Below are 13,402 nucleotides of genomic sequence, written 5' to 3'. Positions count from 1 at the left end.
AATTAATTATGGGGGAATTTATGCTGTTGCTTGATGTTAATTTTTTCTTTTCCAAAAAAACAAGAAAAAATTAATCACAAAATAAAATAGCAAATGGTTGTATTGATCTAGTATTTCACACAGAGTGAGGAAAAGGGGTGAGAATCATAATATAATTGTGTGCTTTAAAGTAGTGTACTTTGAAACTCTACAGTATGTGTTAATCCAAATAAATATAACAATTTCAGGAAAAGCACACTTTGAAGAAATGGGACAGAGCGTGAGAGAAGTTGAATTGGATAGGACAATATATGCAGAAAATAAATTAACAGTTTAAAGATATTCTGTAAACAGATTTTGCCCAAAATTGTGAAAATCAAAGGCGAAAGAGCAGCAGCCCAAATGGTTTAAAAAATCAACTATGAAAAATATAAGGAGAAAGAATGTTGGCATGATGGCACAGTGATTAGCATTGCTAGCTTGCTTGATATTGGAACTGTGGTTGGCAGCACAAGACACTACAGCAAACCAGAATAGTGGCCTGAGGTCAACTGTGCTGACGGAAGCAGGATAGGAACCATAGTGAATGATCACTTGCGTTAATGGTGGAGCCTCCAAAAGAGGAGTGTTCTCAGAATATCTACCATGTTTATACAGTGGTTCGGAGATTGGGGAGGTGAAAGAGTTGAGGGCAGACTCTGCAACAGTTTGACCCCAACAGAGTGGGGGAAGAGGGGGAAACCTTTTACCATGGCAACTAGAACCATCACATACTGTAGGATGGCGACCAATAGCACTATGCACATTGCACTTTATGTACCCTGTCAGAAATGTCTATGTCTACATTGTCTATAGCATTGTCTTGTCAGTGTCTTGTCTGTATCCGCACCGAAGACCTGGAGAACGATATCTCGCTCCTCTGTATACTTGTATATAGTATATATATATGGCTGGATTGACAAATAAACTTGAATTTCAACTCCCTACTCTTATGGAGAAATGCCTAGGGATCTGTGAGTCAGGACCTCGGCTTAATGTCTCACCAGAAAGACGGTCCCGATGAATGTGAAACAGGTAATGTCTTAGCAGTGCAATGAGTGTGACAGACATCTGTCTCTGACCAGACTGAAAGCTTGAGTGCTAGAAAAAATTTTTACTAATTTGTTGGCAGCCAACGAGTATTCATACCTTATGAGAGCAGAAGTGCCACATTAGAATTTGTTGGGATGCACAATTATACAGTACGTTAACGCTCGCAATTGCTATCATTATAATTACAGTACTGTAATAATACAAAATTCTTATTATTATTTTTTTTACTTACAGTACAGTAGCGTTCTGCTCCCTGGTGATGAACTTTTGGAAATGTTCTTTTGCCTTCCCCCATCCCCCCTCTAAAATGGTAGAAGGATCTCTTCTTGTCTTTTACCACATGGGGGATAAGCAAATGCTAGGCTCTTTCTCTCTCTCGACCCCTCTCTGTGACTTGCAGGCACTCACTAAAGGTAATAACCCCCCCCCCCCCCCCGTGATCTCGCAATCCTGCTGTCCCACTTCTGCTTCCCCACACGCCACTTCACTTTCGGTTGAAAAAAGGAGACAATTGCTAGATAGATAACAAAACTCCAAAAAAGGAGCCTTGATAAAAACTTAACAAATCTTAATCTTCAGTGTTGGCTCGATTTTCGAACTAGAAAATCTTTTAGCCAAAAGAGTAACACTGCAGGCACACAGCAGAAGTTATTCCAACGTGTACATATGAGAAGAGATGCACACAACACAATGTGGAATAAGACTGAGACTTACTGTATGTGAAGTCTGATTTACAGTCAGGGAGTAACTATACTGTATACAGTATGTTGACATGTCATTTTCTTTAGCTAGACAATGTGAGGAAGTAAAAAAATGGCAAATGTTAGGATATGTTGTTAAAAGCATATAATTTAAACTAAAGTTAAATGTTATGTTAAAATGCATTATGTATTAGTGAGACCCCATTTGGAATATTGTGTACTATTGTGGTCACCATAATACAAAAATGTAATTGCAGCTCTAAAATCAGTTCAGGGAAGAGCAATTAGATTACATTCTGTTGCTTTAAGGAATGTCTTGCATTCACAGTATACAGTACAAGCACTGAACCTGAAGACTTAGAAGAGTAAGAGGGGACCTAGTTCAAGTATGCAGAATCCTTAATGGCATTGACAAAGAAGCACCAATGGACTTTACTTTACTTGTAAATGTTTTTTTGAATTGCCTTTGGCTATGCATCTGTAGACCAAGAGTTTCTTTACTTTATATTCAGGGAATAAAATGTACAGTGCATTTCAACAGTTTCTCACTCTAACGAGCTACCTTTTCAAATAAAATACTGTGTGTGTCAGCGTATGCATCCAATTTCTGCCATTTGTTTGGACAAATAAAAATAAGGTTGGAATGGCAGGATACATAATAGATGTGAAAATATCAAGGCACATATTGTACACTGCATCCTGCTACAGTATGTAATGATGCAATCGGGTGTGTATGGAATCAATACCTTCGTTAAATGATTACTTTGACATGCTATTCAAAGCATTTTAAAGGTGAAAGACAATATTAAAACCACAGGAAGAGTTTGTAAACCAGCCAACTGCACAGGGCTAAGGGGTTTTCTTTTCTTTGTTTTGGTGACAACTCTAACAGCAGCATCTCTAGGAGACCTGTAAACATGCTTTGGGTTAGAAGGAAAAAAATGATAAAACAGTGGAATTTCTTAGTCACCACATCTGACACATACAGAGCAGGCCTGAAAGGAGGATGTTTATGTGGTGCTATAGTCACCTATGTTATACCTTCAACCCTGAGGTCAAAATAACTTACTGTGCAATAAGTTACTGTTATTCCGCAGTGATTTTTTTGTTGTTGCTTTCTACATACTTCAGGTTTCTCCTGAGCACTTCGATATTACCTTTCTATTTTTTCTGTTTCCAGTGGAACGCACAATGCTCAAGTGCATTGCAGAGTAGTAATGTGTAAATAATTCATCGCTTTTCCTCCTCACATGAGTGGTGTAATATGTTTAAAATTAGGATTAAAATCTAGGGCAAATCCCTGGTGACTGCCTGACGTTGACTTTAAGCACTACAACATCCAGATTCCACATGGACAGTGTCCTGTAGGAGTTGAAATGTTGTGTAGTCATGCGGTCCTTCTGCACTATCTACATTAAAAATACTCGCTGCTTAATAAAAGGAAAGCTTGAGCTATCATCTTCGCAGCAGATTTTTCCGAATGTATAGTAATAATATATACAGAAAATTCAAGCTAATCGTTTTGGGCGTTTTTTGCTTTACTATACATATAGAGGCAGACAGGGTGGGGTTGTCAGTATCGCATTCTAAATTTTTCCCCTATTGCATATTTTGATGTGTTAAAAATGAACTGAATAATAATTTAGCACACTTGCGAGTATTATTGTTAATATTACTTTCTCTGCCAATATGGTATTAAAGAATTGCTTTTCAAAGTTTAAAAAAGAAAACCTGTTGTACCCACATACTGTATGTTAATTACCTTCTACCTTGTTAAATTCAAGATATGCAGCGTAAGGAGGTATGGAAATCATACATCTGTGGCCAACACACTTGTGTCCTTGAAAGATCATTCTGGGTTTAGAACAGATTTACAGAAAAGGGTGCTGCAAATGTTTCTGTTGGCTTTGCATGATGAAGGGCTTGCATTGCTCATTGTAAAATATGAAACGCCATTTTTATGTAGATTCAAAGAGCTTCATTTCCATTCACATCCAACAGAGAAGCAGAACATTACTTTTCTAGGCTGCATTTAAATCATACCTCTGTGGTAAACAAGGTTTTGTCCTTGGGAAGGTCAATGAGAAAGAGATCATTCTGAGCTTAATGCAGAGTTACAGGTACCTGTTCTGGAAATGTTCCTGTGCACTTTACATTATCTCAGTCTGGTAAGAAATGAAATCCATAATCTTTTTATTAATATTCAGAAAACTTTGTTTCCATTTTCCAGTTTTGCAGCTCTGATCATTATAGAGTCAGAACATTACATTTTATCACACTGAAAGGAAGTAGAGGTTAGGGCTCAATACTTCTAACTAGAAGGTTGTGAGTTCACATCCTAGGTGGAACTTGGCTGTTTATACACTTGAGCAAGGCAATGAATTCAAAATGCTCCCATAAAATGCCTTACTGCTGTAAATGTATTTTTCTTACATTTGAAAAAAATAACAGATTTGTGCTTTTTTATCTGTATTTAAACTCATAATTAAGAAACTCAGCATCTGCTGATCTATGCTGGTAAATGTGTCTCTTTGACACAGTAGGAGTGGGTCACAATTCGAACATCAAATGCAATTCAAAAAAGTCTCAAGTGCTTACTGAGCAGATGGTGACTTACAAACTACCACTATGGCCAAATGTTTTGTACCACCCCATCGTTGTCTATATTTGTATGCTGTCATGCTTAATTATTTCTCTCTTTAAAAACTAATTTTACAATAAAATAAAACAATACAGTAGTTCATAAAAATATACAGTAGAATTAAAGTGGATTGATTCTACCTGTCTATATCCTTTTTTTACAAAAAATGACTGTGCAGTACATATCACAGTGGATAATGCCTGCTTTGTTTTTAAACCACTTTCATTTAATTTTAAGCAACTTCAGTGTTGGGTTTTTTTGGACACATCATTATTTAATAGGCTTGCTGTGCTACCATGTACCAATGGGTCTTTGATTCTATAATTGCTGTAGTTTTAACAACCTACTGGTGTAAGACAGTCTTGGTATCAAAAGGCTTTTTTTCCAAGTTATAGTCTGTGGAGAATACAAAACAAGTTTACATGGTTAAATGTCATATATATTAGTCTTCATCACTCAGTCATTTTTCTTATTCATTCCTATCAATAACAAGAATAGTTAAAATAGCAGAAATCTAATGGAAATCGTAAATATAAAATCATTCATATATTGAACTCTTGCTTGTGTTTATGATCCTTAAGATCTTTCTACAGTAGCATATAGTTATGTATAGATGCCTTAAATAATATAAACTAAGTTAACATTGTGTAAATTTCTACTCTTAAAGCTATAATATAATATTTTTTGCTTTTTTCAGGAAACAAAGAAGAACTGTCTTTTAAACAAAGGGGAAAAACATCTGGTCTAGTCTTCTCTCTGAAACTTCATCCAGTTACAAAGAACTGTTGTTAAAACTAAGGGGAACCACATCTGGTCCAGCCTTCTCTCTGAAGCTCCATCCAGTGATTCATTTATTTGGTCACTCATCTGGGACAGAAGCCAAAACTGGTACTTTATTGTTCTCTCCCCGCACAGCAGAGGGATTAACAAATAATGCTTTGAACTAAAGTGCAGAAGCCCATACTGGATATGTGCTGCCCAACTGTTGTAACTCTTGATGCCACACAATAACGTTGATGATGGAATAAAAATCTTTAAAGCAAATCTTATTACCCTTGGTATCTAATAACACAAAATATATGGGAATTGAAAGTAAGGGAAAATTAGTTGAAGTTAATATAACAGAATACTTTATCTCCAGTAGGCAGCATTCATTATGAATACACATGGACTGAAAAGCTTTGAAGCTGAGTCTTTTTGATATCTGCTTGTTCCAACCTCTCTGTATGCTGGCTTGGAATTAAGAGTGCCTCATCGTTACATATGCATTTTTAAAGGACTTGTGAGCACACATTCTTTAGGTCTGGAGTCTTCAGTCAGGGCCATCTTTCCTCATGGAATCTGGTCTGAGCACAGGGCTCTCCACAGGCGCCATTGTGGCCATTGTATGCAACTCTCTGGTGGCCGTCTTGATCCTTATCCTTTTTGTGATCCTGTACAAAGCTTGTAAGGTACCCTCTAATCAGGAGAGAGTTCCTGTCTTGGCCACTGGGCAAGAACGGCAAAAGAATGAACAGAAATACCTATTGGCAGCTTAACAAAGCATCTTTAATATTCTGTAGGCATAACTTTAAAACAAAGTTTTCTGCTAAAGTGGCTTTTAATATACCAGGCAATAAAGCCTTTATTCCCAATTGCCTTATATCTGTTGGATTTATCATCCATTTATGCTTTCATCAAGAAATGCGGATCTCAAATAGATCATGTATTTACTTGAACCCAAAGTTCTTTACCAGTCATGTGGGGAATTAGAATATAACAGTGGTGGAAGAAATGGTGTTTAGGTATATTCTAGTGCATTTTAAATGCAAAACTGACACACCCATACTGTACTTTCTTGCTTGTAACTGGTCAAGAAGTGTATCCAGAGGCTTGGTTAGGCTCCATGAGTGTTAAACTGCAGCAAATACCAGAAATGGAAGAAAATGTCTTGGAACACAAAATGTATAGTGTTAAATGTTTAGGTTACAGTTCTAGAGCATGTCTGTAGTTTGTTTTCCATTACCAAAAACATAAATGTATTATTTGTGAATGATTATGGTGGTAGTAATTTTTATTTTACAGTACTGTATCTTTAAATGTGGTGAGGAAAGCAAGAAACAGATGCTCTAGCTCACTTTGGAAGCTGTCTAGCTGTTACTGTCAATGCCAGTCAATGTTTCACCGTTAGAGAACAGAATGGATACTTATCTAGCTCCTGAGTAATGCCCGTTTGTATTTAAAGATTCCAGAGGCTTCTACGTTAACAGCTGGTACTGGCTTGGGTAAGACATATGGGCACATGCTCTTCCACGAGACTGCAAAGCACTTTCCCAAATGCTTCCAAATCTTGCTATATCCCAAAATATATTTGAGGAGAAAAAAAAAGAAGATTAAGCTTTTTTAATGCTACCAATAAGAGTCTTTTGACACATGATCCTTTTAAGTGTTAATATGATTATTTTCAAATGTGTTTTGCCTTAAGTTTTCATAGATACTGTGATTTCCTATGTGCACAAAGCATAATACAAACTAAACTTTGGCACAAATGCCATAATACATAACTAGGTAACTACTATCACTCTCTGTCTTTAATTTCTTTGCTATATACTGTAGGTATTTTTTTAAGAAAAAAGAATGAAGAAAATATCCTCAGAGGTTTATAATCATTTTTGCTGTTTTAAGAAGCTACTACTATATTATAAAATTAAGTACTCAAAACACAAACTGCTATTATGTTATCAATAACATTGTACAAACCTATTACTGATCAATAAGTAACTTCTGATGTAATGCTGTTGAAATACTTTTTTAGATTGATTTAAGAGTCAATGTTATGACATTACTTCTACAATTAGAAAATACTAACAATCTAAAACTAAAACTATTACTAGTCTATTCAATAATGTTTTCCAAAACTTAATTTTAGTTTGCACCTTTTTTGCTAATTTATTAGAATAACCCATTGACTATAATGTATAGTTTTAAAACAAAATTATATAATAGTGTGAAAGTGTTTAATGTATATTTATTGTTTAACCCCATCAAATACATGTATTTTTTTGCTTTCTTTTTTTAAAATAATATTAAAAAACAAGTTGTGCTGATAGCTTCTTTTGTGCATCCTTTACTTAGCATCTACTATTTTTTCTTATAAAATGCAGCTTGGGTTTTGGAGTGTCTGGGGGATTCATTTGTTCTCTTTGCCTTCCTCTGATCTTCAGTTTTTGCCAGAGTTGTCAGGCTCCCTCAGCAAACTCAGGAGCTTTTCCATCTTGGCAATTTCCACCTCTGGGCCCTTCGGCGCTTCCTGTCCTTTCTTCTCCTGAAACGACCGGCACGGGAGGTTACAGCCGGAAAATTAAAACTTGTGGCAACCTTCACTTAAGGTGTTTCAAGACACTTTAAATTAATAAATTAATATTAATAAATTACATATACTGTACATGAGAAGATAATAGTTTATTAAATAATCCTTTTAAGAAATATTCTGTAGAATCATCTGAATTTTTCCAGTGTCGTTTCTTAAATGTGACCTTAGGTTTTTATATTGTGTTATATTGTGTTTGTCATAATTTTATTATTGCCATGCTGTTTTGTTTCATATGGAAAAATATACAGCTGCTCATAGCAAACAGATATGGTGGTTAACCATGTACTGTGCTGAACCCACTAGAGTTGCACTGTGCATTTAAGTTTGTCCAATAAAGGCCCATTTTTCACATTCCATGCTTAGAAAAAAATATATAAAAGGGACTTTTTTCTGGTATAATTAGCCTGCATAATGAAAACTAACTGAAAAAGATCATTATCAACATAGACTAGCAAAAGTCTTCAACAGCAGCATCATTTCACAGCAAAAAAAAATTAAAAGTCAGATTATGCTCACATCATGAAAACTGACAATGTAATAAGATTGTATTAAAAAAGGATTTATTTTAGTCCCACCACAAACACTTAATTGTAAGGTCTGTAAGGTCTGTAGTCACATGAAAGTCTCACACTCACACACACTTCTGCCGATTCCTAAATAGTACATTTTAAAAACAGTTACTCATCAATAATTCACTTCATTCCTCTGGAATTTGTAGGAGATTAATTTAATGGTTTTGTAAACTATGATAAAATAAATGATCTGCTGCATCTATAAAAAGTTAGAATTTCCATTTTTACAGTGATTATAAATCAAAAGCATGTGCATTCTTTTTAGTTTTAGACCAATACAAGGGTTATTCTTTCCCTTCTTCAAACATTTTAATGTAGTCAGACAACTCTGAACTGATTTGTTGTAGTATTGCATAGGTTTAAAAACATCTATCCAGTTAATTACAGTAAATGTGGAACAACGAGTTTAACTTTATTAGTGCTTGCATTTTTGTTAACTAAACATAACCAAACAGAATATATTCAAAACCGAAATATTTTAACATGTCATTTAAATTTAGGTCTCACCATTTCATATTTAAGACTTTTAAAAAAATACATTTTAGATAGCTGTTATTCTAGAAAAAACAGAAAAATCAGTTTATTTTTTTCTTTGGTTTGCGTCCCATAGATTGTAATATAAAAGCATTAATAAAACATGCTGGCTAGCTATTGCAGCCTTTAGAAAAACACTAAACATACTTTAAAAGAACACATTGATCACTGTGTTTCTGTATGTCCATGGGGAGTAGGTGTATTGATTTAGATCATTTACTGTATGCTCACACCTTAACTCATAAAAGTAGATTATCTTCATTTTACCAAAACAAATAATCTATTACCAGAGATGTTAGAAAAAGGATCTTATGTTTTCAGACAAGAATAAAGAAAAAGTACACATTTAGAATCTTCCATTATAATTATACACAGTGGTTGCAGTATATGTTGATGACTCTGGCTTTCAGCACTTTGATAAGAAAGAGCACTTAAATGAAATTACACTCTTCACCTGTCCAGATTCTGAAGACCCACTCTATTTCTGAGGACTACACCAATAAAATACTGTACATTGAATTACTGGTCAGCTGGTTTGCTTTGTGACTAGTTGATGTACAGGTGTTCATAAAAAGCACACTGTTTTTAGTCAATGTTATTTACTTTGACTGTAGCACATGTAAATGTGAACAAATTAAATAACTATATAAGAAGCATGTTATGGCTATGCCTCAAGAAACTGAAGAGTGGACAAAAGTATCTGTCCCTGGTCTATTTTGAAAGAATTTGAGCAGTCTAGTCAAGCAAGGACTATGCACCAAGGCAGCCAAGCGACAGGGTTGCAGGATAGAGTACGAGAAACAAAACTGTAGTAGAATTAGCAATACCTCACCAGATTGCATCATATTGTCACTTTCAGCATTCTATTAAGTGGTGAAGTTACCAAAAAACAGTTTTTGCAAATAGACAACTAATAATTAATGAATGAATTGTACTATGTATGAAAAGTATTATTTCAAAAGATTTGGATTGGATTTGAACTGAAAAATCTTCCATATTATTTCAAAAGCATATGTGTAATAAGCAATTGCGTGATTTCTTTTTTTACCCAGGTGTATTCATACTTTCTAAACAATATTTAAAAATGTGATTTTTACAATTTGGAAATCTGAAAATATGACTGGAAAGGAGGGGCAGCAAAAATATTAAATTACGTGCACAGTCGGGCCAGGGATTTTAAATAACGGAAGCACACCATCATGGAGAAAGATGTGATTGATTAGGTTAGAATTTAATATACTGTAAAATTTGCTGCAGAGAAAAAAATGGATATTTAATGTTTAATTATTGTGATGTCCTGATTGTATTTATGGTTTAGATAATAAATAATATTAATAATGATAAAGGCTAGAGTTTGTAATTTATATGTTACAGTATGTAAGGCATAAAAGGGTGACTTTTTATGGCAAGGAGTTTATCAGATCCTTGCTGGGATAACTCTTTGAGTGAGGAGCGGGTGTTACTGTAGGTTAATGCAGGTAAGTTTTTTTGTAATACACCTCAGATGGAAAAAATTGACATTTTAATAGAAATTCCTTTTTTTTTTTGCTTGGTTCTTCCTTGTGCTCTGAGACATTGGGCTACTTGGAGCCCACTCTTCCCAAGTTAGAAGTATCAAAGCCAAACATTATGAAAAAACAAAAGCTGCTCTTCAACCTTAGAAATCCAAGTTCAAGAAATATGTATCATCAAAGCAGTGTAACAGAAGCAGTTAAATACTGTAGGTAGAGATAGTCTTTAACCTCTAAAAATGAAAGGTATGATTTCTCAAAATAAAAAACTGCATTTAAATTGATTTTCTTCAACAAAAATAACAAAAAAACAAGGCTGTCTGCAGAGTACAGTTCTAGAAGCTTCGGCAGCAATGTCTTGTTCCCAGGAATTCACTGTACTTTAAATTTTATTCTGAAATACAACTGTATTTCAAGATCAAGGTAACATTCCTTAGCAGCTATTGTGCTCCTGAATTTGATAATATTGAAGCAGGATGACAGCTGCTGACTTTTATAACTAATATATATATAGAATATTAATATTAGAATATTAAAGGAGCAACTTTCAATATACAGGGAGGCACTAAAAACACAACTGATGAATACAGGAACCAACAGCATTTTTTGCAACTGTAATACCTCTCTATACAGTATGTTTATATCATTATAGTACCTATATACTGTACTGTATATAGCAATATATACTGCATATATCATATTGACAATTATGGTCAATAAAACTACTAATGTTAGTAGAAACCTAATAAAAACTTTGTTCCCTTTCTGGAAAATATACTGTATAATAAGATTCCCTAAGATTTTAAAAAGGCAAAATAAGTGATGGTGTGAAAATTATTTCTTAGAATTTCTTAGAATAGTTTAACCCTTACATATAATAAAACATGTATGAAAAACAGAATGATAATATCAGTCTTGGCTTCAATAGTACATTTTAGTGAAATTTTACATTGACATTCAAGGTCAGATAGTAACAACCACAATTATAATCCTCAGTTTTCAAAAATGAAAAAGAAAGCTCTAGGATGTATTGAGGAGTGTATAGCCATTATGCAATCTGCCAGTTGTATTGATGTTAAACTAAAATTATTTGAAGTTATTAAAAATAAAAAGTAATTATGTGGATTTTTATTAATATGGAGTGGGATATACCTGCAAAAAACCTTTAAATAATCTGAAGGCACTTTAAAATAATTGTCCAATATTTCAGATTTGATATACAATAATCATTTGTGACATCCTATGTGTAACCTCCTGCAAAGCTGGGAAAAAAGTAAGCAACTCAAGAGTTAAAAATAGTCTCATGCGGAATTGCCTCGAAGCTCTAGTTGTATCCTCACTGTGTTGAAAATACTCTACAATAAAACCTTGCCTTATCTGGCCCATCCATCAAGATGAGCTGTATTTGATTTTTCGGAAATTTAATTTTCATAGAATACACTTCAAATTAGAATACAATTCAAATTGGAGCAAGCCAGACAAAGTCTGAAAAATAAACAAGATGCTCTCTCTGAAAGTGAAATATACTTTATTTCACATTGTGATATGTATATACTGTATTGTTACAAATAGAGGTTAATAACCATAAATATATGGTTAGTATAAAGTTACTTCCTGTATTCTATTGCTCATACAGTACATCAAAAACTGAATTACACCTATTAGCAATATTAAATGTCCAAACTGGGGCCTTCCCAAATATACTTCTTGAGTTTGCCACCAGAAGGAAAGACACTTAGCAATACTGTATCAGCTCTGTCATTTTTGAACCATGTCTGAGCTTGCAGGGCACTCAGGTGTCACTTCATATCAAGCACGTACAGTTTTTTTTTTGGGCAACATATTCAGCATTTTTTCCAACCATGAAGAACAGTTTAACTTTGCCCAAGGATAATTTATACTGCAGATGAAGTGCACTGAAACAGGGAGGTACTGTAAATAACCTAGATGTACAGTAAGGATAATTTAAATGATTCACACATCAGTTTTTGTATGCCCATGGGACTTTTTAATAAAAAAAGAGTGCACATACTGTATTACAGTCTGTACAGTTACAGTCTTCAATAAGAATGAATTTCTCAATTAAAAGCTACATAGGGGATAGGATTAAAAATATTGTACAGTCTTCTTAATATTTATTAAATTCAATAAAAGTTAACGAGGAAATATCTGTAGAGCTCCTTCTAAAAATTTTAAAATGGAATTGTTTAGTAACAGGCATCTAACCTGTTATTCAAGGTACTGTATAATGTAGCAAGCACTGGCCAGCTGCTGAGACTGACCAGCACATGTATGGATATTGGGGTAATCTTGATAAAATGAGGTGAAACTGCACAAGCAATATATCTAAATATATCTAAAAAGGCACCTTTGTTCTTCATAGTCATTATTAAACTGAAAGTCATAATGCAGATCTCAATGACAGAATATTTCATTCATTAATAATTCTAGTGGATTTTTCAGGTTCAGAATTCAATTATTTATCCATACATTTTTCTAACCACTTTATGTAGTGCACTTTATGTAATCTGGCAAGCAGCAGGTGCAAGGTAGGATATACTGTACCCTGGATGCACATTGCAGGGTGCACACAAGATATACACTAACCATTTTCCCAGAAACCAATTAACCCCCTGGAGGAAACCCACATGAACAGTGGGAGAATCTACCAACTCTATACAGATAGCACCCTGGGTCAGGAATTGAACCCAGAGCCCCAGCACCGTGAAGATAAGATAAGATCACTTTATTGGCCATTTACAATTTCTTGTATTAGGAATTTGTCTTTTCGCATACCCCAGCTTGCTCTCCATGAGACACACAGACAGGGAGAGAAGCTTGGGGTCAGAGCGCGGGGTCAGCCAGTTATACGGCGCCCCTGGAGCAGTTGGGGTTAAGGGCCTTGCTCAGGATTCCTCTGCCGGCCGCAGGATACGAACCAGCAACCTTCCAGCCACAGGCGCAGACCCTTAGCCACAGAGCCACCGTACCGCCCTCTAAGCACTGCACCATTTTGCCAC

General features: G+C 34.7%; 1 protein-coding gene and 1 long non-coding RNA gene across 2 annotated transcripts in view; one reads left to right on the top strand and one right to left on the bottom strand.

Annotated features, from left to right (window-relative positions):
- LOC148837337 (uncharacterized) overlaps positions 1–7,496 on the top strand; it is a 31,249-nt gene extending 23,753 nt beyond the window's left edge. Inside the window, exon 3 of the long non-coding RNA XR_016090800.1 lies at positions 5,111–7,496. This is a non-coding gene — a long non-coding RNA (uncharacterized LOC148837337). The remainder of the gene's footprint in view (positions 1–5,110) is intronic.
- The window catches only part of LOC148837336 (dynein intermediate chain 2, ciliary-like), a 49,716-nt gene continuing 43,717 nt past the window's right edge, over positions 7,404–13,402 (bottom strand). Inside the window, exon 20 of the mRNA XM_088910472.1 lies at positions 7,404–7,717. Within this exon, the coding sequence (XP_088766598.1) occupies positions 7,613–7,717 (105 nt within the window). The 3' untranslated portion in view covers positions 7,404–7,612. The remainder of the gene's footprint in view (positions 7,718–13,402) is intronic.

This window comes from Atractosteus spatula, chromosome 3 (assembly GCF_055471065.1).
Source record: "Atractosteus spatula isolate fAtrSpa1 chromosome 3, fAtrSpa1.hap1, whole genome shotgun sequence".
NCBI classification, from domain to species: Eukaryota; Metazoa; Chordata; class Actinopteri; order Semionotiformes; family Lepisosteidae; genus Atractosteus; species Atractosteus spatula.
The sequence above is the reverse complement of the archived record's forward strand: the minus strand, read 5'-3'. Positions and strand labels throughout refer to the sequence as shown.